Raw genomic sequence first — 26,894 nt, forward strand, 5'->3', positions numbered from 1 at the left:
GCACACGTTTCCACGCCAACTATGAGGTAGTGTACTTAGAGCATTTTTTTTAACGTGGTTTCCCCAGTAGGCCTACTCCACGGGTCAGTTGTGATCCTGTTTAATGTGAAACTATTGCAAAATAACGGAAATTTTCAAAGATTGGAAAAGATAAAAGCGATGTAAATTTAAAAAAAGTGGTGAAGTTCATTCGCCTGATTCGTAAGTTACAAATTCTTCTTGATCTTCTTGTTCATCTTCTTCTCCTCCTGCTAAAAATCGCAAAAACTCATTTTCTTGACCTTTGACCTTGAATAAAATCTTTTCCATACACGGGAATGATGGGGAACTTTTAAATATTATTTATAATTATGTTTTGAACAATTTTACTGATTTTCAGCGTGTTGGGATTTTATGCACCTTCGAATGTCTAAATTGACCGGATTATTAGTGTCTATTGACTATATTATTACCTACAGTTGTAGTCAGTCACAAAAATAAACATTTAATTCCAAAAACATAGTATGTTCCCCTTCAGAGAGTAAAATATTTTAACATTAAATAATATTAAAAGATTTGTTGGAACTGAAATTACATCATGTAACTACAACTCTTTAGAAAAAAAACATTATCAGATGATGCTCTTGATGAAATACAACAGGGAAATCTATATCCAAAAATTCTCATTTAAATTTTAATTTACAAAAGTATAATGATTCATGTTTAAAATTTTTTTTATTACATCACAAAGTAGTATCTAAAACTGAAGTGCTCTATGGTGTGCATCTGGCAACAGGGCACACGCAGACGAGGACAGCTGCTAGTGTCAGATGTTGTGCGGCGGCGAGACTCACCGTGAGGCCGAGGTGTGCGATGTTCTGGTTGTGCATGTGCTCCAGCCCCCACAGCAGCTGGCGGATGTAGCCGGCGACCTCCGACTCCGTCACGTAGGGCTGCTTCGTCAGGCTGTCCATGAGCTCCCCTCCCGCGGCCCTGGTTCGCCGGTCAAGGACCACGCACTGCACTGCCCCCTCCACCACTCCCCACTTTAACTCTGCGCTGGCTGGCTGGTTTTACTGTCCAATAAATTTTGATTTGTTTTGATTTTTATCATGGTAAGGTTTTCAGTCACAGAACAATTTAGTAATCTATGTTCCTTAGCTTATTTCAAAAATATCAAAATACTACTTGCAACCACTTAAATGCCTCGGGCGCCACTTTAAATCTCTCAAGATTGATTAATGCAATTTTAAATGTAACTATTCAATGTATTTTCTACAAATCTCTTCTGCGAAAGAACATCATATGTAGATTACATATCGAAAAAACAAATATTGAAGGTAAGTTTGGTTTTGCAAGTAAATGTAACAACCAGAAAGTAATACAAAAATGAATCTGTGTCGTGTGGGCTAGTTATACAAGTTAAAATTATCAGAAAAATTAAATGCCTCTTTCTTGTTATTATATCATTCAAAAGTTAACCTAATAAATAAATCAAATTTAAATATTACTACAGGTAATCGGGTGAAAGTTAACTTTAGTTGTAAGCAGTTAAAGAGTTATACCTCGGCGATTTCCAACGTTCTGAACACAATACAGAGAAAGAAGATATTCTCAAGCTTTTTATAACATTAACTACAGTTGATGTATTATTGGGTTTGTAATTCTTAATATTATATCTTAATTTTTGTGTTTTCTACGTTTAATGTATGCGGCACAGTTTTTGTGTCTTAGCATGGGGAAGCCACCCACTGCCCTCAGCTCATTCGACATCACCACCTCTTGCCGACGCACCAGCACCCCGAGGACTTCATCGTTGAGTGCTACTGATATTCTAATTCTGTTTAAACTCTAATCCATATTCAATTTTTTTATTTTTTAACCTCGGAGCTGTCTCGGGACGGCGACTGTTAAACTTAATTATGTTTCACCCTCTCAGGGACTTTGGAACTTATGCGAACATATCCAGTCACATGAGTGCGCTGGACTGCAAATAAGCCAATCCGTGCCGCAAGGCTTTTTATTTGCGCTATTGTTATTTCTTTGTAATGTTTACATTAACTGCAGTGAAGCACATCGTAAAAGATTGTACTTTAATCATGTATTCCTCTTCGACCATGCGGGAGCACATGGAGGTTAGAGGCGTTTGGGATGTCACAGGAGTCCACATAGTTATTAACATATAGCCTGTCCGACATAGAGAGCGGACCAGATTATCTGCACAAGGCACTACTATCAGGGACATGTTTCATTTAACACGCCCCCCCCCCCCCTTCCCGACCATCCCTTCCGAGTGATGTCACACCTTGAGCGGAGAGTGCTAGCTGGGTCTGCATACCCTAACATACGGGGTGGCGCCCAAATTAAACGTTAATTTCATCATTCTCTCATCAACCAAGCCTGGCCCCATATAAAAGTATAGGAATATTACATTCGAAAAATTACATTCACTGAATTACCATACTAATTTTTTTTTCTGATGCTATTCAGAGCAAGAAAGTAACATACTGAGGCAGAGGTACGCAAGTATGCAAGTGGAGAGTACATCCATACGAGTCCCAGCGTTCAGCTGACAAAGGATACAGTTCAGTGACGAGCACGAGCGAGCGGTCCGTGTCGTAGGCGTCCTGCAGCCTGATCAGCTTGCGGTGGTTCAGCGCGTTCATGATCTCCAGCTCGTTGCTCATGAACGGCCGGAGGGCGCTCGTCCCGTGCATCACCTTCGCCGCGTAGTTGCGGCCTGACAACCAGAGCACCAGAGTTCACACTGAGTTAGCTTACTAACTTGATTAGAAATGATAACAACACTGCACTATTGCAAGAACTGGGTTAACCTCTCTAAAAGGCACAGAAAAGACATACAAAAACCTCTAACACCACTCTGATGTTTTCGCTGGGAGTCAGACAGCAATTAAATACTACGTACTAAAAATCATGTTCCTCATAACTTTCTTTTTGATAAATGTTCTGAGTTTATGCAGTTTCCATTTTCATGCTGCAAGGCTAGTGTAGAATACGTAACATTTTTCTCTCTATATCTCTCTTCTATCTCTTTATCTCTCTCTCTTCCCCCCCCCCCCCCCCCACACCCAAATACTTATTTTAAGATAGTTCATATCTAAAGTTTGTTTCCTGTCCATGAACAATATTTAAGTATTGCTTGGTAATCTTTGTTCCACAAGACTGAAGTGAAAATCGATACTCCAATGGGCTAAATTACTTGTATTCATGCATCCATTATAAATATAAGGAAAAATGTTTAGCAAAACTAACAAATATTACCGCCACATCAAATTACACTACAAATGAAAAAAAAGAAAAGAATTATTTAAGAGGGTTACAAATCTAAAAATAAAAGTTTTGATAGTAACTTAGAAAAATACAGTATTTCTTGTTTTTTTCATGAACATCAATTTTGAATACTGTTCTGATGAATTCCTTAGTATTCAATTTTGTTATTTTACCTGTGCATAGATGAGAGTTATGGCTGCCTCCTGGTGGTTTTATTTATCCTTTCTTTTTTCAAAGATAAACCAGGAAAAAAAAAACTAATACATATTAATTTAATTCCTGTAACATTCACCTATAGCCTTCTCTTTGTTACAAAATATTATGCTTTAAAATCAATGTCCTAAATTATGCACATTATGAGACTAGTAATACCTCACAACAAATGCAGTCGACATACACAAGAGCCACCAGAAACGGGATAAAGAAAAGGAATCATCACAGGGCAAAGCGCCTAACTAAAGTGGGCAGCCCAAAACAGCGAGTAGCAAAGCATGTTACGAGAATCAATGTCAGTTATTATGTTTGATGTATCAAGGAATGGCATATATTTTTGTTTTGGGGTAATGTGATAACATTTTCACTCCACTAAGGTTCTTGTACACTTCTGTGAATACTTTTTTTTATTCAAATAGAATTTAGAATTGAATATCACAATATTCATGATATATGAATATTTTTCATATCAAATTTCAACATTGAGTGAAATTCTTTTTTCCTTACTTCACAGGAATCCAAGAAAAATTGATCCAAAATAGTGTAAAATAAAAAGGAGAGGAATATACATGGAGCCACAATAAATAGGAGTAAAATATTTAAAGTTAAAAAAATTAATAGCAATGTAATTTCTTAAACTGGTAAATTTTGAGTTTGATTATAAACATAAAATTAAGTATTATTAATAAAATTATATCATAATTTGTCAAAAATAAAATGTGCAAATAATGTCGTAAAAAAAGAATATAAATTTCACAATAAACCATTTTAGCCTCAGATGTGTTTTTTTTTTTTTTTTTTTTTTCAATATTTGTTTTTCCAATGAAACCCACATGGTGTAGGTCTAGCTATTCAATTTTAAATGTGGAATTCAATATCAAATTATTCACGAATATTGAATATTTTTTGAATGCTTGCTGACCCCTAGTTAGGTACTTTTTTATTGAATATACAGTAGACTTCCGATTATCTGGGGTAATCAAGGGGTCCACAGATAACCCGAGAACCCGGTTAAAGCAATTTTGAAACAAAGCTGTTCGTATAGGTTTTTCTATCCTGAATATCTAGACAAACACTTTATAAGGTTGTACATAAGAAGGTATTAAAGTGTTAGTCGTAATTTATGGGAAACATATTAGTACACATCACTAAAACATAGCCTCAATTTACCTCACCACATTTTACATCTAGATAATTGATAATTTTTAATTTTCGTTGAATGTCTAAAGATTATGACAGAAAAACTACAGCTGCTTTGCGAATGCATGCCCATTATCACTCACGCTGAGTCACGGAACAGCAGCGCCGTGCCGGCGTCAACATGAGCGCGGTTCACAAGAGTGCACAAGTGGAACACAAGTGTGCATTTATAATTGACTCTAGCAGTTTCAAAGTTCAGGATGCATACTAACACTTGGCAGCATTTTTTTTCTTGAATCACAGCATAAAATGCTCTGTCACATTGATGGATTAAAAAAAAAAAAATTAAAAAAAGTCAAAAATTATTTTTGTGTGATGGTTCATGTAAGTGAAATCCCGCAAACGGGCTGATAAGCTCCCGGGCAATCGGGAGCCTACTGTACTTTGAGCAGACCCCGCGAGACCGGCCGCACCTGTGAGCCTCTCGACGGCGTGGTAGGTGATGCCCTGCGTGCCGCGCCCCAGCTCGTCGCCCAGGTCGTAGAAGTCCTCCAGGGGCTTCCTGCGGGGCCGGACGTCGCGGCCGCGGCCGTAGGTGCGGATGCCGTACTCCTGCTCGCTCTCCTCCACGTGCAGCATGGCCGAGGTGGACACGGAGCCCGCCACGTTGCGCGCGCTCACCGAGTACAGCCCCTCGTCCTTGGCGATGGCGTCGTTGATCTGCAGCACGCTGGTGTCCGGCGGCCGGAACAGGATCTGGAGCAGGCGTCAAGCCTCCGCACCTCAGCCACGTCATCCCGGTCAGTATTTACAATCAATCGCACTATAACAATTACTGCATGGACAAGAAAAAAATTACTTCAATTTATAAAAAAAATATATCACACAGAATTTTAAACCCTACAAGAAACAAACAAAAAAAAATTGTGTGTAAAAAGTTGCATACAAAATGTATTTTCATAATCTTGTATTTTTACTCATATCCCCCATGCAACAATATATTTTTGTATAACAAAATAACCATATTTTGTACTACAAAAAAATTATAATAAATTTCTAGGAACCGTGAAAACACTCAGATTCCTAAGAGTTTTCAACCGACATTGTTTTCGAGTATAAGGTTCCAGAATGAAAAAAAGTGTGACTTGAAAGTGCAGATGACCGGATCCCAGAGGCTACCTTTATCCTGGAGGAGGCGGCGAGGGGCTGCCAGTCCTTGAACCACTTGATCTCCGGGTAGGGCACGCCGACGATCCTGGCCTCCAGCTTGCCCGACCGTCGCAGCATCACCACCGTCTCCTCGGGCCGGCTCAGGAACTGCGGGTACTCGGCTATCTCGAGCCGCACGCGCTGCCGCGCCTCTCCGTGCTCGTTGGTCGCCACGGCCTCGTACCAGCCCACGTCGCGCTCCAGCATCCTGCCACACGGCCACGAAGCCCGCCGCAGTGCTTGTCATGTGCTCAACACATTCAATATCCATGGCAAAAGATTCAAAGACAAATATCTGAGGAAGGGATAGTGTTTCTCACCCTTATTTTATAGCACACTTTGGTCAGATTGATGCTATCCGGCTGTTAACATTAAATTCTTAACATTTTGAATAATATTTAATATAATATTATAATCAGTGTTATATAATTTTTAAATTTTACTATTTGCTGTTTTTTCTAATACCATAAAATAGAGAATATTGAGAGCATTATTACAGCTGTAGTCATTCTGAAAGAAAAAAATAATTTTAATGCTACATCAATTATTATTTTGGATGAGAAACTGTTAATAGCAAAAATAACAAGGCTTTTCATTAAATTAAGTACTTAGTTCAAACAGAACTAAAAATTTTTTATTTAAAAGGTTATGAACAAAATTTGAAAAGAACAGTTGAAAAATGTTTCAGTTATGTCTCAGTAATAAAAAAAAAGAATTTACTAGATGATGTTCTGGATGCAAAATGATAAGAAACCGTACTAAAGAAATTCTCATTCCAAACTTTCCTTTACAAAAAAAGTTTTTATGCATTAAAAAATTATTTTTATTACATTATGAAGTTTTACATAAAATTTTGTACTTTTTAGTGTGTATCTGGCAATGGAGCTTACCGAAACAAGGACAGTGCTAATGACAGAAATCATGCACTAGAAAGACAGTGTAAATGCCCATTAAAATGCACACTGCAAACTATGGATGGGACACACTAAAGTAATCATTTTTCACTGCACAAGCGTTGCGATCCACTTTTTTTTTTTTGATGTGTAAACATTTTAGCTCTTGGCATACTGCGTTTGGTAGGAGTAACTTTGTGATTGGAACGGGATGTGTACACACGGTGTTGTCATCTGTTGGAAGTCTCAGAAATCTCGGAAAAAAGCTATCCAAGAAAATGTTTTGCATTTGCCACCGTCCACAATGCTACGAACGTGATCGTTTACGGTGCTCCAGGTGACTCACTTGTTGATGAAGAGCGTGGCTTGCCCGTTGCGAGTGTAGCTGAAGTCGTAGCGGCCGCCCGGCTCGATCAGCTGGTCCTCGAAGTAGTAGGTCATCTTCGGCTTGGGGTAGCCGTACACGAACCAGAACAGGTTGCAGTTGTGGTTCTTCACGCCGTACTGCGTGTCGTGCTCCTGTCGCAGGAACCTCAACACGCAACCAGAAAAAAATATAATTCCCAGTTTGATCCACTTGGAGCCGATCCTGTCCCTGAAATATATCTATACAAAATAAATATGCAACTGATAAACTGCTCCACTACACATATTTATCAACAGTATAAAGTGCATGTCTTTCAATGGGACACCTAACCCACCTAACTTTTGACTGCATTTAATTACATTTCCATTTTCTGTTGCATGCAGGTATTCCTTACTTTGTAACGTCAGCTACAGCTGGTTCACACGCAAATGAACATTTTTGGGAGACCTGCTTAAGGCTCTGTCTCACATGCAGAGTTGATTTTTTTCCTTCCATTTTCTTGTCATTACTCATTTTATTAATGAAGGAAATTATCCTGTAACTTTATTTAGATGTCTCTCTTGTATTTGTTGTTGGGTCTCAAATATTCTCACCAATTGTTTATTGAACATTATTTACTAACTGTAAAAGGTCAAAGATGTGATTTTAACAATGAACACTGAATTTTTAATAGCTATTGGATAATATTTAGTAAATATACTAAATATTTGTTGAGAAAATTTGAGACGAAACACAAAATGCAAGAGAGCTGTGGTGATAGATTGACAGGAAAAGCCCCCAAAACAATAATAATGACAAGAAGATGAAATAAAAAAAATGGTGGGTAAGACCGAACCTTAAGATCTACTTTGGTAAGACCGAACCTTAAGATCTACTTTCAGTATCCTTCAGCCTCATGCCTAAATTGTATTGTCAGAACCAAATTACCTCTAGGCATACATGGAGGAAGGTAAACTATAGCATTTTTGATGTTTAGAAGTATTATTATTATTATTATTTGTTATAATGCACACACACACACACACACACAGAGATAGATGTGTGTGTGTGAAAATAAACCAATTTATGCGGCCACAATTCAAAATAAATTTTTAAGAAATATAAAGACCTGGAACTATTTTTCTTGATATTTTGCCAATAAATCTTGATTTATACCCGAGAGTTAAATAAACTTCTGTGAATACTTTTTTTAAAAATTCAAATTGAATAATGAATATTTTTATAATCAAATTTTAACATACATTGAAATTTTTATTCACTTTTTACAGGAGTCCAAGAAATAGTGATCCAAAACACAGTCAAAATACAAAGAGAGGAATATACAAGGAAGTATAACTAAGAGGTGTGAAATAAAAATTAAAAAAAAAAAAAAAAAAAAAAAAAAATCCTGGAAAAGCATTTTCTTTCTCCAGTAAATTGTTGATCTGATTATATATATAAAATAAAGTATTTTGATAATTTTAAATAATATTCAATGATTATTTTTAAATCTAGAAACAATGTGTAAATTATGTTGCAGAAAATGAATTTAAATTTCTTAATGAATCATCTTAGCCACATACATATTACAATAATTTTTTTCAATAAATATTTTATGAATAGGTGCTACATGGTGTAGGCGTATCTATTGTTAACAAAAAAATATATATATATATCAAAATTAAATTCCGAATTGAATTGGCACATGCTAAAAGGGCCTCAGTCCAAGAAACCCAGTTTTGAGAAAAACTAATAAATCTGTCTCTAAGCAACCCTTTCAGCATACGTTAAGGATTTCCCTGGCTAATATTAGCTAACCCGCACGTGTGACTCAATCCCTTTTAGCATAGACAGTTATCCTATCACATGTGATTTTCATGCTTAACTCACTTTTCCATTTCTTTTTGTGACCGAGGCCCTTTCAGCATGTGCCGATTCAATTATTCAAGAATATGGAGTATTTCTCCAGTATTCACAGACCCCTTGCGTTCAGAGGCAGCAAACTGTCCCGCGAGACGCGACACGTCTCGCCTGCTGACCTGGGGGCCTGGGCGTATCCATCGTGCGGGGGCCTCTCGATGTCGAAGTCCTTGGGGAAGTAGGGCGACGTCTCGGGCCGGAAGTCTATGCCCGGCTGCAGGTAGGGGAAGAACTTGGGCGGGTCCGGCTCCAGTTTCTCCCTGACGGCACGTTGAAGCAGATCACAATCCCGTCCCCCGTCTTCAGAGAAAACAACTCCATTTTACCTTCGGGGAAGCTGGTTGATTCAACAATGAAATAGAATTACTTTTAAAACAAATTCTCATCTAAATACTGTCAGTCTATCATATGTATATATTTATTGTCTCTTTCCACTGCAATATACATTTAAAAACTAGCGACACACCCCAACTTTGTCCGAACGCAATCTACTAATGTGGCATCAATTAGGTTTAATAGTAAGGATTATGCGTATCAATTTCTATTAAGTATATTGTATTTTCAAAAATTATAGACATACTAACATGTATAATAGATAAATTGACAAAAATAATTAGAGACCTATTATTAATATCGTGCTAAAAAGAGCACAGTTTGATGGATTGCATATGGTATGGTATAAAGGTCACTTTTGATCTACGTTATTTAAGCCCCTCTAAGAGGAACCGCTCATGCAAACAATGTTAGACAGCTATGAGTGCATTCATTTTCAGATATTAGGACTGCAGAGCTCACCAGTCTACAACGGCATGTATGAACCATAAAATATTATGTGTATTGCCCTTTCTCCATAACATTTCCATAAAAAACCAAAACAGACAGTGATATGCGAACACATGCAGTTTTCATTGAATTGCAACTTAATAAACAGGCTAAAATTTTATCCAAATATCAGGTTTGAGATTAACTTATGTTAGCATGATTGACATAAAAAATTTATGAACAGGAATGCTTTGGAGAGTTTTAAAAGTAAGTCGGGTGTTGTTAATCTGGCATGCTCCAGTTCAGCACATTGTGAAATCTGGCACCAATAGGGCCACTCACATTCAGATTTTTTTCATTTTTTGACAGATGTGGCATGATATAAGAAACATTTTTAAACAGCAACATTCATGTACATTTTTTCTTGTCCTGGAGCCACTCCTTACGTCCTGTTTTATACCTAAAGTAGTGATGGGTCAATTCCTGTTTTTCCCCGGTTCTCGGTTCGGTACCGGTTCTTAAAAATCGGTTCTTGGTTCTGACTTCAAAAATAAAATAAACATTATTCATACATTATTTATGACGTGTTTCAAGTAATAAACTATTTACGTATTGTTTTGGCTACAAAAAAGCACTAAAAAGCCTGTATCTAGACTTCCATCTTCAACAATTTATTGTTTATAACACTGAAAAATAATAATTTATTTGTATTGTTTTTTCCTCAATGTTTTTATTGTATGCTAACAAAGAAATGCATTGGCATAATGTTTTAGTCTTTAAAGAGGCTATCAAAACAAATTAAAAGGTTTAATATAGTTTTCAAGCTAAATCTAGAAATTATCTCAAGAAAGCTTCATTACACCCTCCTTTAAAATATAGGAATAAAAAGAAAATATTACAATAATGGAAATAAATTAAATTGATGGCGAACTTTCAAAGTATTAAAATAATAAATTGTCTACATCGAATTCAGTTTGTTTGCAGTCAAGTCAATTACTGCCACACTTCTGATGACATTTCTTACACAATTTGTACTGTTTTGCCGGAATAATTATACCCTACAAGTGTCACCAAGCATTTCGTTTGTACAGTCAATAGTAAAATACATTTACCATCCATACACCACTTTGCAAAAAATAAAAAATAAACATCTTTTATCACGTGTCCGCGGGATCTTCGTCAACGCCATTACCACTAAAAACTAGAGCTGTAGCAAACCGTATGTATTCGTTACTGAGTAACGGGTGCGCCGTCTATATACGAGTAATGAAACGTTACACACGGCTGCATTTCGTTACTCACATTTTACGTATGTTTCACGCATGCGCGTGCATATTCGATGAATTTACGTTACAAAGAACGATGTTTGTTTATTAAGTAAAGTATAATTTGGAAATTCGTCCTCCAAGTTTTTTACTGTTTATTAAAAGTATTGTGTGTGTAGACAAAGTTTGAGATTGGAACAGAAACAACGTAAGAAAGTATTTTTTACAAATTAGAAATTTGTACATGTTTGTTTTTTATTATCATGAATTTTCAAGTTTTTTTTTTAGTTATCTTAAAAGAGATAATATAATAAAGCAGCTCTAATGAGATTTAATTGTTTCTTGGTTAACAAAAACTGTTAATTATCAAATATTGTTAATTGTATATATTCTATTTATTATTATTTACGCGATGTCATACGGCACGCGTACGCAATACGACTCAATTTGTTGCATGTTATGCGGTATCAGAAGTAACGAGTAACGATACGATAGTAACGAGTACTGATTGTTGTAGTAACGAATACATACGGGTTCACTTTTTTTTTGTTACTTTTACACCTCTACTAAAAACAGACGTGCCACTTTCAAAGCAATCTCGTTTGCCTAAAAGAGAAAGTTACTAGCCATTCCGCTAGATGGCTGCAGATGCAGTGAACTTACACTCCACAGCACTGCATAAATAGCATAAAATATTAGAATGCCGAAAATTATTACGGAAATATTTGAAATCAATCATCAATTCTATTAAACAAATATACTTTTGCACTTTTAATTGTTCTTTGTACACCAGTCACTCATATTTACGTGTCAACGACTCCATTAGCTGCCTATTTTAAAAACCATTGAAACAAACATGGCGTCTTTCTGTTCTCATCTTTCTGCTGCGGCACGTTATAAAGTAGCACACATCTATGAACTACATCTATGGCACCTTCAACTGTTATATTTTGATTGTAAAGCGTACTTTGTTTACAGATGTGATGAGAACATTAAATATTTTCACGTGTAATTTATTTTATAGTTAGAGATGAATATTATTCCACAGAAGTCCAAAAAAATAATTCATATGTGAATTGGATGTGAGTTCAGCCATTTCATGCTGCAGTTAAGTTGTAGTGAAGTACTATTTTCGTAAAGGGTTTTGCTATACTGCCGGTACCGGTACCGGCACCGGCAAAGACACCGACACCGACACCGACATTTCAGCTGCGGTTCTCGGTGCCGGTTAAAATGCTGAGAACCGTAGGAACCGAGAACCGAGAACCGGTACCGACCCATCCCTAACCTCAAGTAAATCCCAGTTAAGAAAGTTCTCAAGGTACTTAGAAATTTAGCGTTATTAACAGGGATATTTTATTAAAAGGTAAAAATTTTATGAATTAATAGGATTAATTTTTTTCAAACTTATTATGAAGAAAATTTTCTTAAGTGGGATTTTCTTAAGAGGGTTTTAAGGTGTCATTGTACAGTATTCATATGTTTTGAGAATTTTTACATTTAAAGTAAATTTACTTTGATATTAATTATATTGACAAAATCACTAAACCAGAATGACTGCAGTCCCGATTGTGGCGGATTAGAGAGTCATTACGACAGCAAGAATGGCTGGTGTTTCAAGTAATCACCTGTAGGTCACAGCGAAGGGTGAAGGGTCACTGATGCCGTATTTGTTCTCCACACGAATCCTGAACTTGTAGTCTTTGAACGGCTGCAAGTTGGCAATGTCACACGCACAGCTTCGGACACCTGCAACGGAAAAAGGACATCATGATCAAACACTTAAAAAAATATATCCTCATTAATGTCACCCTGTCACTTGTTTGATTTTTTTAAAACTAAATAATAATTTGTATATTTGTAGCTATATTATGTTTATGTCATTTAGGATTCTGCGAATCCTGAATTTTTTTTAAAAATTTTAATTGGATTTGAATCATTTATAAAATTATTCATGAATATCAATAATTTTTTTAATCAAATTTAAATTCAGAGTAAAACTGATTTTCAAGTAAAATTTAAAATGGTGCAAATTATTGAAATATCTAACAATGGAAATATTTGGAATCTCAATAGAGAGGTGTCAAACACAGGGAGGTGGAAGGGGGGGGGGGGGGGAAACTGGTAATGCATTTTTCTTTTCTTAAACCAGTAAAATTTCTGGTTTGATAATTTTTCTTGTTGATCCAACAGATTATATAAACAATTATAGTATTTTAAATAATATTAAGTCATAACCACAGATTATTTGTTAAACATAAAAAAAAGCATGTATGTTGCAGAAAACACATCCAAAATCTATACGTACATCTTCTCGACTTCATTATTTCAATTTTTTGAAAATCCACTTGCTGTATCCACTGGTAAAAATAATTAAAAAAATATTATTTGATATGAAATATCAAATTGAGTATCAAATTATTCAGGAATGTCAAATATTTTTCGAATTCTTGTAGACTCCCGCTATCAATTCAACAGGTGCGTGCAATCAGTATGGACAGAAGTCACTGCACACGTTTATTCTGACCTGCAGTGAGCATAGCTTCAGTAGAATAAATGTGTTATTTAACAACTTTTAAAATAATACTGACTTAAGCCTAATTATGAATAGCGTTTAACAATATTCCCTTAATCTAGTAAAAATTTCACTTCAATCCAAAAAGTGATAATAAAAATAAATTAAAAACAAAAACTAGCATCCAAACAATTATTTCTTTAATCAATAAATTATTAGTGATTCATTCAGTGATGTCCACAGCACATTATCAATGTAATTATTCTAACACAAAAGAAGAGGATCATTGCTTTAAGATCCATGGAGTTGTGTTGCCAACGAAATGATAGCACACCATTCCAGTGACTCTCTACTCAACTACTAAATCTAGAACACCAAAAATACCTGCAAATAGGCATCCATTTATTAATAAACCAAATGCAATGGAAATTGTTAAAAATTTGCTTCTTTTTCCATATTTGTGTTTAATAAGTGACCCTCTTGGTGTGATTAAAAATATTTTTTTAAAATAATTAATTTAACTAAGTTTTAATTAGAGACCAGATTAAAAAAAATTGTAAAAAATTTAACATTTAGTTGTTATCGTTTATATTTTTATGAATGTAAACATCGTTTTTGTTGTAGGAGTTGGTAAGGACTGTGTGGGAATGTTGGTAGTGACGGTTGGCGGACCTGAGAGGCTAGCCAGTTGGGGTGGTATTTGAGAATGTGAAATAAACATGAGAGTTGTGTAAACAATGTAATGTAATAAATATATCAGAGTAATACAAATGTTCACTTAATACCTGTTAAGATCTTCAACATGGCGCAGTCGGTAGCTCGGTGTCGGGAATTTCAGGTACGAATGCGAGATGCGGTGACTCGGTTCGCGGGCATTGTGTACTGTGGAAGCAGTGTGGAGTTCTCCAGAGATCGTGGAACCGCGTGTCGTGACTGACGAAACTAACCAACAAACCAGATGGAGCATGCAGCAACGACCCTTAATCTCCCTCCGAAATTAAAGTTGGAAGGAAACGTTCACGAAAACTGGCTGCGGTTTAAACGCCGTTTTATGGTGTACCTTGGAGCCAGCGGTAACGATCCCGACTTGCCAGAAGATTCAACGGCCGAAGAAAGGAAGAAGATATCAAGGACTAAAGCAAGGATATTGTTAAATGTGGCGGGGGAAGACGCCATTGACTTGGCTGTGACGTTTGGTCTTAGTGACAATGACTTTGATGATTTTGATAATTTAATAGCGGCATTTGACAACTATGCGGCGCCGAAACGGAACGAAACTTATGAACGGTATGTATTTAATCAGTGTTGCCAGAGGGAAGGAGAAACGTTTGACCATTTTCTAACAGAGGCAAAGAAGTTAATTGGGAGTTGTGGGTATGGAGACCAAGAAAATAGTATATTAAGAGACCGAATAGTAATAGGAATTCGAGATAAGTGCCTTAGGGAAACCCTTCTGCGTGTGGACGAGCTTAAGCTGGAGCAAGCCATTCGTGACTGTCGGGTATCAGAGCAAAGCAAGACGTACAGTAAGAAGCTATCCGAGAAAGAGGACAAAGAGACACCAGTGGATGCAGTGCAAGCAGGGAGCTGGAGACATCAAGCGAAAATGCATCGTGCGTACAGTGGAAATGACACTAGTCGCATATACCAAGATTCTAGTTATCAGGGCATCCAGAACAAGAAATGCGGCAGATGTGGGTCGTCACATAATGTGGGACAGTGCCCCGCGTATGGGAAAACATGTGCATATTGTCAGGGGAAGGGACACTTTGCAAAGCAGTGCTTCAGGGCGAAACAGAATAAATGTCAGAGAGTGGCTGAAGTAAGTGTCGAATGTGATGTCGGAGAGCCATTTTACTGTGATCATATAAGGGTGGAAACCATGAACGATAGTGGACGAGACCGAAAGGAATGGAAACAGTGCATATTGGTAGATAATCATGAAGTGGTTTTCAAGCTCGATACGGGGTCTGAAGTCAATATATTACCCCTAAAGACACTCAAGCAGATGGAGATGGAGTGTAACATGAGTAAAACTAGGGCTACAATTGTGGCATATGAAGGGGCAACGATAACCCCAGTGGGTAAAGTGTCATTTAGATGTAGGCAAACTAGTGGAAAAACATCTGGTCAACTTGAATTCCTGGTAATTGAAACCAATGCGGTACCTATCCTAGGAATTGAAGCGTGTGTAGAGCTAGGACTAATTCGGCGCCTAGATAGTGTAAGTGAAAGTGTGCCAGATACTAAAGATGAGTTTGTGGCCAAATATCGAGATGTATTTCAGGGTCTAGGAAAGTATCCTGGACAATACAGGATAATTACAGAGCCAAATGCTGAACAGGGGAGGAGACCAGTCATGCGCAAACCACGAGTGATCAAGGAACGCCTGCAAAGAGTACTGGAGCAGCTGGAGGAGAAGGGAGTGATAACACCAGTAGATGAGGTAACACCAGACTGCTTTATTAGTAACTTGGTGGTGGTGGAAAAGCCAAATGGGCAGTTACGTTTGTGTTTGGATCCGTCAGATCTGAACAAAGTGATAATAAGGAAACCTTACCCCATCCCAACTCTGAGTGACATTAGTGACAAGTTAGGTGGAAAAAAATACTATACTGTGTTTGATATTAAGGATGGCTACTATCATTTTGAGCTGGATGAAAAGTCGAGTCTGAAATGTTGTGTGGCGACACCATACGGGGTGTACAGGTTTTTGCGGCTGCCTTTTGGAGTGAGCAGTGCTCCTGAAAATTTCCAGGAGAAGAATGAACACATTTTTGGTAAATTACCCAATGTAGTGGTATACTTTGATGACATAGTAGCATTTGGCAATACAGAGCAAGAACACAATGATGCAGTAGCGGCAGTAATCCAGCAGGTTGGATAAACAATATTAAATTCAACGAGCATAAACTGCAGGACAAGCAAACTAGTGTAAGATACATAGGCCAGATATTTTCAAGTAAAGGAAAACAGGCAGACCCGGAGAGAGTTAAAGCACTCTTAGAAGAAGAGATCCCAAAGGATAAACAAGAACTTGTGAGGGCAATGGGGATGTTCAATTATGTTAGAGAGTACATCCCAAACTTTGCAAAAGTGGCAGCGCCACTTAGAGATCTTCAGAAGTCAAACACATGTTGGCAGTGGTTGAATACCCATACAGAAGCCTTTGAAAACATTAAAAGTAAAATTGCGGCATCAACCACACTTGTACACTTTGACCCCAATAGCCCCATAACAATTCAAACGGATGCATCAAAATCAGGGCTCGGATGCTGCCTCATGCAGAACAGTAAACCGATTGCATTTGCCTCACGGTGCTTAACAAACAGTGAGTGCAACTATGCCCAGGTGGAAAAGGAAATGCTAGCGATACAATGGTCATTACAAAAGTTTCACCACATTGTCTATGGATATCCAGTCACCGTCTTATCAGATCACAAGCCCCTGGAGGCACTAATGCAAAAGGAACTTCATACAATTGGGTCAACTAAACTCAAAAGGATGAGGCTAAAATTGTATAAGTACGATATCCGTGTGGTAGACACACCTGGGAAGGAAATGCATGTAGCCGTTCAGTGACAAAGCAAGAGACGAGTTGATCAGAGCATCACAAGAAGATCCCGTCTTGTGCGATGTAGTTAAATATTATAATAAGGGATGGCCAAAACACATTGCCCAGGTGTCAGAAATAGCGCACGGATACTGGAAACACAGACACAACTTGTTTGTAGAGGAAGGAATTGTGTTCCTAAATAATGTTGAGAAGGATTGTGTAAGAGTTGTCATCCCCGTTGCAATGAGGGGCAAGATACTGCACTTGTTACATGCCGGGCATGGGGGAAGAGACAAATGTCAAGCAAAAGCCAGTCAAGCAGTGTACTGGCCGGCCATGAATGAGCACATCAAGGAATACGTCAGACTGTGTAGGGTTTGTGAAGCAGAACAACCAGCTAAGCAGAAAGAAACACTCTGTAGTAGACCCGGTGCCCACTTGCCATGGGAGCAAGTGTCCACAGACATATTCAATCATGGGAGGAGAAACTATCTTGTCATGGTAGACCACTATTCTCACTGGTTGGAGATTATCCCGCTTCAAGAGGCCTTTAAAACAGTAACTAGCACTCATGGTCACCCCAAAATAATTTATTCTGATAATGTACCTTTTAATTCGTTTCTGTTCCACCAATATGTGACTGAAATGCACAGCAAACTAGTGACCTCAAGTCCTAGGTACCCACAGAGCAACGGGCACGCAGAAAAGGCAGTGGGTATTGCTAAAGCAATCGTAAGGAAAGCAGAATCCACAGGTACAGATTGGAGGGATCTGTTGAGAGAATATAGGAACACGCCCATAGTGCCACTAAAAGCATCACCAGCGCAACTTCTCATGAGTAGGGCACTGAGGTCAGGATTGCCAATGACCACACAGAATCTTACACCTAGGGTGCAGACAAATGTAAATGCTAAGGCCAAGGACCACCAAATGAAAACAGAAACCTGGTACAACAGAACTGCTAAACAGGGTGTGGAAAACTTCAAACCTGGTGAGACGGTGCTAATCAGCACAGGAAGAGGGGATCCCTGGAGGAGAGGCAGCATAGTGATGAAACACGAGGCACCTAGGTCATATTGGGCGAGAACAGACGGCGGGACGGTTCTGCGGCGTACAACAAGACACATTCGAAAGTGCCACACTGTACCTCACACCAGACCACCAAGTCAGGACTGGAACAAAATGAAAAGGGGGAATGAAGACCAGACGGAGGCTGCACGAACGACAAGTAAGAGCCCAGCAAGAGATGACGAGCGTCGGGACGATGGTGAAGAAGAGGAATTCAGGGGATTTCCAGAGGTCCAGACAGGGGGTGATGAGGGCAAGAGGAGGCAGGAGACAGTGCAAGTGACGCGCAGTGGGAGAGTAAGCAGACAACCAACACGCTTCATTGAAACAATGTGAAAAGGGGAAGGTGTTGTAGGAGTTGGTAAGGACTGTGTGGGAATGTTGGTAGTGACGGTTGGCGGACCTGAGAGGCTAGCCAGTTGGGGTGGTATTTGAGAATGTGAAATAAACATGAGAGTTGTGTAAACAATGTAATGTAATAAATATATCAGAGTAATACAAATGTTCACTTAATACCTGTTAAGATCTTCAACAGTTTTGATTCAGGATTTTCATTGACTAATTTTTGTATATCTTGATCATATCTCATTTTATGTATCTAAAAAGGGACAACTAAACAACTAAACCAACATAAATTTAGTAGCAGTGGGAACAAATATTTTATTGATTGTGTGTTATAAATTTTTTCCTGGTCCTGACAGTTTAAATTTAAATTATACTTTTTGTGATGTTCTTATTATTTCAAAAATACTAATATGAACCAAAATATAGAGAGCCTACATTTCCCTGTAGGCTTTTAGCCACATCTGTATTAAATCAGATTTTGTCTGCTTTAATTTAATTAACTTTTATTCAGTGTTTTTCATTAATTTTTAATTTTTGCTTTCTGTACTTTATCAGACATACTCCGAAAAAACCATACATTATAAACTAAACAAATTATTGTACACAGTAAATTAATATTTAATTTTTGAATAAAAATCCAAACTAAAGATTTTTAATTTTTTTTTTTTTTTACATTTTTATAGATGAAATTCGATAATTCTGGAGAACTTCATTGCAATTTCATGATTTTGTCTTGCATTTCATTGTTGTTTCCACTCTTGTAAAAATGGAATTTTTCAGTCCCTTCAGAAACATTATTACTAGGGACAAGACTAAATGGTGAAGTGTGATAAAACCAAAATAACACCGAAAAGCATGTCCATACACGGTAAAACAACAAAATTCCTGTTTTAATACACCACAAAGCACCGAAATGTAAACAAAATCACGAAACTAATCAGCATTTTCAATAAAATCTTAACTCCAATCGTTGGAATATTAAATTAAATGAAAGGACTTTATTTAGCATGACGTTTGTACCACAATTTAATATAAAAAGAATCGAAAAAAGTGTACTTTTTCTTATATTGCAATCAGGGCTAGATTTTAAGGAATATTTTAACCTGCCCAACGGACAGATGTATCGAAAATTTGCCTGTCCGCCATCCAATTTGCCTGTCCGCTGTTTTACCCAAATAAAAAAAAATTCAAAGTCGCTGAAAAAGTGAGAAAAAAGGAATTTTGCTATATTTTGCACCTATTTTTAACACACACTTAACATCCTTATTTAATCATCATTTTCAGACGAGTCTCTGTCTGAGTCACTACACGAATTACTTTGCTGATTCTCTCTTGAACATCTTCGATAAGGAGGCTGAAAGGGTCGACGTTTTCTCTGAACATTATGATACCAGAGATTTATTGCTGGTGCTGGATCAAACTCACTTTCAGAAGGTGACTGTATTTGAACACGCATGAGGGCAGACAGTTTCGCCAGTCTGTCTTTATAGACTTTTGTCTTTACAGACTTGAGCAGCCCTTAACAAAAACTGATCCAGATGATTTTGAATGCGTTTCGCAGACTTTGCAAAACATTTGTTTTGTTTCTGTGTCGTAACGAAGCCAAAGAAACTCGGAACACCAAGACGTTAAAAAGGTACGGGACCGGGCGATTTTGTCATATTTAACATTATATTCTGACTTGTCCTCGTCCATTTTTCTTTTCTTTTCTGGTGGTTTTGAAGCACCAGTAATGAATTTCTACATTGTGTAACGCAGTTAATTAAATACTTAAACAATCGCCGTGACAAGATAAACTGTAAAAGATTACAGTGTCCTCTGTAAACAAGTAATGTTTATTTTTTGATGCAACAGTTGACAGGCGAATTTTCAAGCAGTCGCAGTCACTGCGGCCACTGTCAGCTGCATCTGGAGTACGCCGTGAAATGTTAACCACGCGAAAACGCTTTTCTGTTAACAAACTACAGTAGAACCCCGATTTTGCGAACACGGATTTAACAAAAACAGCGATTTAACGTAAAGGTTTTCAGGAACCATCAAAAAACACCAATTTATTAAAATAATAATTTAGATTTTCAAAAAATGAAAGTAAATAGTAATGGAATCTTATTAAAAATTACACTTTGTGGTGTCAGTAATAGAATGGAGGTACTATATATTAATATGTGCCTTTGCATCATCTGTCCAAATATGAAAAAATTAAAAAAATTGTTCAAATTGCTTAAAAACTGCGGGCGCTGTAACTGAATTGCGTAGGTGCGTGCCATTGCGCGCCTGGATAGATAGACTGTCCGCGACACATGACGTCATGAAGGGTTTCTTTGTCCGCATCCCCCTCCTCCTATTCTATGCCTGGCTTGACTCACCACGTTATCTTCCAAACACGCCCGCATAGTAACAGTGCTAGCCAATAATCACACGTTTCCAAATATTCCCTTTCCCATCCTCCAGGTTTTTTCAACTTGTGACCACATCACACCAATACGCCATTATCATTATTCTCTAGAGGTGTAAAAGTAACAAAAAAAAGTGTCCCCGTATGTATTCGTTAATATAACAATAAGTACTCGTTACTATCGTATCACGTTACATTACTCGTTACTTCTGATACCGCATAACGAATCGAGTCGTATTGCGTACGCGTACAGTATGACGTCGCGTAAATAATAATAAATAGAATATAAACAATTAACAATATTTGATAATTAACAGTTTTTGTTAACCAAGAAACAATTAAATCTCATTAGAGCGGCTTTTTTATACTATCTCTTTTAAGATAAGAACAAAAAAACGTGAAAATATGCGATAATAAAAACATATTTCTAATTTGTAAACAATACTTTCTTACGTTGTTTCTGTTCCAATCTCAAACTTTGTCTACACACACAATACCTTTAATAAACAGTAAAAAACTTTGACGACGAATTTCCAAATTATACTTTACTTAATAAACAAACATCATTCTTTGGAACGCAAATTCATAGAATATGCGCGCGCATGCGTAAAACATACGAAAAATGCGAGTAACAAGATGCAGCCGTGTGTAATGTTTCGTTACTCGTTACTAGATGGCGCACCTGTTACTCAGTACCGAATACATACGGTTTGCTACAGCTTTATTATTCTCAGTAAGAGCTTTGTGCGCGGTGTTTAGTTTTTGGAATACGTTTTTTATAAGTGCTGCGCAGCTCAGCGAACAAAGAGAGTCAGCCGTCGGCTACGCCGCGCCGTAACAGCAGCTGACCGAGTACAATGACCTTTCTCCGCGTACGGCACGCTATTGACGGAAATTTTCCATCAATTTGCGGCCAATTTTATTTTTAATTTTTTACTGTGACGCAATGTGTATGTAGCTCGTATTTGTTATAAACGCTGCAGGTTGCGACTGTATTTTAATAAACTTTAACGTATTTCTTACACTTTACATATTTTTAAACTTTTATTTTATGCCTCATTTTTCACGGTTTCTGAAAATCTGTATGTACGACCGAGGTGTACGTACGAACCGGGGGCCTTACGAGCGAGATTAAAAGACGTTGAAGATGTAAAGTTGACGAAGTCTGAGATAGCACGGCAGAACAAGATATCAGCGTCGACCCTGTCTACGATCTGGAAACGTAGGAACGCGATTATGAGTGCGGGGGTCATTGAAAATCAGTAAATCGGATTTAACGAAACATCGATTTAGAGTTAACATTTTCGGTAACCATAGCACTTCGTTAAATCGGGTTTCTACTGTATGTTAAAGTAGAGCAAGGAATTAGTAAAGTCGCGATTTATAAAGACAATAAATTTAAAAAATTATATTTTGAAAGTATGCAACGGTAAATTACGTAATTGTTGGCTGCACTGCAACAAAATTAATATTAAAACATAGCAACAAAAACAAACATCATCGGTGTGAGACGTTTTGCATCTCTAGCATACGAATACAACTATGTTACGTGAATCATAACGTGAACGTAATATTTTAAGAATTATGATTCAGAAGATTTCAGCACGGTTTGTACATAACTTACTTTTTTTTCCCGCGGTATAAAATAGCCAGAGTCGTCCGTCACAAAAGAGCAGCAATTATTGTTTATTTATAGATATTGTCAAAGACATTTTATTTGCGGTCGTGGTCGCATAAATGTTATTAATCACCTCTGCTGCATTAGCGCGTGCGAATAACCTCGGCGTCACAAGTTGCACCTGTCCACCGGACAGTTGCCTTTTTTATTTTGCCTGCCCGGACGAGATTTGGCCTGTCCCGGGCAGGCGGACAGGTGCTAAAATCGAGCCCTGATTGCAATTGTTATTAGTAACTCATTTTTACATTACGACATTCGTCTATTCATCAAACACAGAAATATACTTAACAGATTTATTTTATTTGTTCTGAAATGTTAGGATTGCTAATTACAAATATTATATTGAAAAAGTGTATCATAATGAACTGTTTGGACTTGTAAATATTGTGTGTATAGTGTTTGAAACATTTGAATTTTGAACTTCCCGCGTTGCTTGCTAGCAGCGCAAAGTTTTTCAAGTTGGCTGCCTGCCAAGGTGGGTAGCCCTGCAGCTTCCGTCAACGAAGCAACAGTTTTTCTTCCATCATGGCTGTAAGTTGTGCTATTGTGCACGCTTGCTGCCAATCGAGTTGTTTGCAAGTGCATCATCATTAATTGAGGATTTTACAGTCTCGTACGTCTCTAGACAAAACATGAACTGTTTTGAAGAATTTAGTGTCATGGAACATTTAGGTACCGTATTTGTTCCGTAATGTACTATCTTTTTTAATAAACAGGTTTAGTGAAAAATAAAAACAATAACCCAGGAATCATCAGATTAAAGAACAAACTTGGCCATGAAGTCTTTTCTCTATTTGTAACACACACAGAGAGGACCGACCCGTCCTGACTGTGAACCAGTCGCCGTCCGGCTGCTCCAGCATCTCGACGCGGTAGGTGACGGGCGCCCGCGGCCCTGCGGGGATGGACGGCTTCCAGGACAGCGTGAGGCGGCGGTCCGTCATGCGGCTGATGATGGGGCGGTCGGCCAGCGGCAGGGGCGCCCCCGACTTGCGGTGCTTGTCAAAGTCCACGTACTGATCCCCGATAGGCCGCTTGGGGCGGCTGTCCAGGGCTGAGAGGAAAACATTTCCATTACTATCCGATATCTCCTTTTCCGACACCTACTCCCGATACCACCGACGGTACCTCATACTATGATCAACATTTACAATTACAGGCCACACTATGTGAATAAATAATCAAAATATAATTTCTTATAAATACTTTCAGGAATGTTCTTACTTTATCCTAAATCTAAATTCAAAGGAACTGGTATATGCCTCGCACCATAATCATCCAAAAATAATGTCATTCTGAATACAATGAGAGTCCAGAAAAAAAAAAGACTGCATGAAGTGAAAATCACAATTCAAATTTGAAAATACTAGAAATTAGTTAATTCATACTGTCATGTCCACCAGTTTGGCCTCGGCTGGTATGATAGCACAAGCCCCAAGTGCGCCACCCATCCTACATAATCTATGGGGAGGAAAGTTAGTTCGCCACCCGCCCCTAGATGGCAGACAAAGGGGAATGTAAATTAAGAAACTTTGTCTACCTGCCCAGCCTAATTCAGGACAAATATGTAAATACCCAGTGTTGTATCAAGAAGCCTTTAAATTATACAAGTGAATGTAAAGAGCATTGTAATTCGAATATGTATGCACAGGAAGGGTACAGATGTGCCCTCCCTGATGAATATGTACATACATTGTATATTTACTCTGGCTAAGCTAAGCCAGGCAGTAAGTTCTTCCCAGTAATTTCTGGGTTAATGAAAGTGACAGAATACTTGAGCAATATTATTTAGGCAGCGACTTCTCTGGAGGACCGCTCCTCCTTCCTACCTCTTCCTGCTCTTGGGCAGCGACCCCTGTTCGGGGACCGCTCCTGCTCTCCTCCCCCCCCCCCCCTGCCCGATCTCTCCCTGCTCTTGGGCAGCGACCCCTGCTTGGGGACCGCTCCCGCTCCTCCCCTCTGCCTGGGACAAGTCAATACTAGATTTACAAGAGCTTTCCTTGTGGCACTTGCATCAGTAGGAGTGATTTAAATGGCATCTTTTGAAACAGCAAGCTGCACTTACAATAGAATTGAGATCTGTACTGCACATTTACAAGCTATTGTTCGTAAATCAAAGAACGCTGCAAAAGACGGTGATTGTGGTGGTCACCAAAGGAGAAGCCCACTGAGTGAAGAGGTGAATAGAGAAGTGAGAGGTGCAGGAAATAACCAAGAAGAGCGGTCTAAAGTGGAATAAGTGATGCATAGACACACACAAAGCATATAGTTTTATCCAGCAACAAAATATAAGTTTGACATTATAACGGGAACCCTACTTTTAGTTTCTGCATTTACGGTAACAATCATCATATTATTTTCGGTTAAATAAGTCCAAACAGGGTAGGAAAAAAAAGAATATTAAAAAAAAACCTGGTTTGGTTGGTTTAAAACAGCTTTTTTTTTACTTCACAATGTTTGAACTAAACATTACTCATTCATATTGTTCAAACTTTTCAGACACAATTCCTAACTGACAGCAACAAAAATAAATTTACAGTCCATTTTAAGAACAATCAAATTTTTCATATGTAAAATGTTATAAAATTAACTAAATTAATTAACAAAATTTTAGTCTAGTTGCTCAATTAATTGTAATGTAAAAGATTTTGCTGAAATAAAAAGTCACTATTAGCGTGTCGTAAATGCCTAAAACATATGTTTTACATATGGTCCTTGCACCTTTTCTTGAACCCTTCTTAAATTTTTTAAGTGAAAGCCATGCTTTTTGCCATTCATGTTGAATCACAAAAAGTCCAGTAGGGGTATTTCCCCACAGGAGAAGTTATTCCTCATAGAATGTGTGTTACCCACAAAATAGAGATTCACAATACAGCAACTAAAGAATGGGAATAAGACTTTTTAATACAGTTGTGTCCGTAAAGTCAAGGTGCAGTTATGAACGCTTGTTGTGGCGAACATAAACTAAACAAAAGCTTGAAACTTGCGCTACATTGGACAGTATCACAAAGAGTTTCTGTGGTACGATGTGCAGCGGCGTGTGCACGCAGATGATGGCACAGCGCCGCGAACACCATAAGATATTGATTACTATAAATTTTTATGTTCCTGTGAATCACAAAAAACATTAATGACCAAAGATTTGTTGCTATCAGAGAGTAATTGGACCCTTCATCATAAACTTAAGATAGTCTATTACAAAAAATTTTTTCAAAAAATTGGTTTTTGTGTAGTAACCACTTGGTTTAAACCACGGTTTCAGCAGTTGTGGTTTAAATTGGCCAATACTGATTCTTAATCGTTGCCAAAAGCCGAGCTGGTTGGCCAGCCTCATCACATCAGCGAGACACCTAACTACGAGCTCGGGGGCCAGAGGGGGCTCACAGTCGTAGCTGAGCGCAGCCTCGCAGCTGGCCTCGCCGTGCGGGTTGAAGACGCGCAGGCGGTAGCGACCCACGTCCGCGGGGTCCACGTTGGCGATGGTCAGCCGCAGCAGGCCCGACCCTTCCTTCTCTGCGCGGATGCGGTCGCTGGGGAACAGGCGCTGCCCGTCGCGGTACCACTCGAACTCCGGCTCCGGGTAGCCCGTGGCGCACGCCGTGAACTTGCCCGTCATGCCCTTGTACACCTCGCAGTCGCCGATGCGCTTCAGGAACTCCGGCGGCTCCGCCCTCTCCACCTTCCCTCTGCCAATCAGAGATCACGGTTCAACCTCCACCCGTCCCTTTCGTCCCGTCCCAGCTTCCAACAACATTCGCATTCATTTCAAACATCCTGTAAGGCTACATTACAGCATACAGAAGCAGAGACACCCCTATTCCTCAGAGGTGGGAATTTGGTGCTTAATACCTCTGAATATGACATAAATAGAATCAAAGATGGCGCAGGAGGGATGGAATGTAACAAAATCATATATCTATCTCCATTAAGGTTAAAATTCATTGCTGTAAAATATAACATAGTTAAGATACATAAAGAGGGCTGACATAACTACCCAGAGGTAATTTAAAATACCTGCACAGTGAACAGCTGAATGGCTTAAGATATGTCTATGGAATTATGCAACTGAAAATTTTTGAAGTTGAAAATATGCTATCAGAAAACAGTTTGCAACTACAAAAAAAAATCTAGAAATTCAAAACTATACTATGTTTTACCATCTGAAACATAATATTTGTAATATTTATTGCCAGCGTATGAACCAATGTATGAGTATTTTTTTAACAACTTAAAAACTGTTATAAAACAGTTGAAAGAAATTTTTTTACCCCTAATCTTAAAACCTCATTGTTACAACCGTGTTTATTACAACCACCTCT

The 26,894-nt window shown here is 38.1% G+C and overlaps 1 protein-coding gene across 8 annotated transcripts in view; it reads right to left on the reverse strand.

Annotated features, from left to right (window-relative positions):
* LOC134539976 (obscurin) overlaps positions 1-26,894 on the reverse strand; it is a 570,520-nt gene that overhangs the window by 52,459 nt on the left and 491,167 nt on the right. For all 8 annotated transcript variants that reach the window (XM_063382379.1, XM_063382380.1, XM_063382377.1 and 5 more), the window contains 9 exons: positions 25,960-26,261; positions 23,396-23,629; positions 12,647-12,767; positions 9,111-9,251; positions 7,072-7,257; positions 5,803-6,040; positions 5,097-5,379; positions 2,563-2,719; positions 834-972 (listed from right to left, as the gene is read on the reverse strand). In XM_063382379.1, coding sequence (XP_063238449.1) covers positions 834-972; positions 2,563-2,719; positions 5,097-5,379; positions 5,803-6,040; positions 7,072-7,257; positions 9,111-9,251; positions 12,647-12,767; positions 23,396-23,629; positions 25,960-26,261 — 1,801 coding nt within the window. The remainder of the gene's footprint in view (positions 1-833; positions 973-2,562; positions 2,720-5,096; positions 5,380-5,802; positions 6,041-7,071; positions 7,258-9,110; positions 9,252-12,646; positions 12,768-23,395; positions 23,630-25,959; positions 26,262-26,894) is intronic.

The sequence above is a fragment of the Bacillus rossius genome, chromosome 16 (assembly GCF_032445375.1).
Source record: "Bacillus rossius redtenbacheri isolate Brsri chromosome 16, Brsri_v3, whole genome shotgun sequence".
Lineage (NCBI taxonomy): Eukaryota > Metazoa > Arthropoda > Insecta > Phasmatodea > Bacillidae > Bacillus > Bacillus rossius.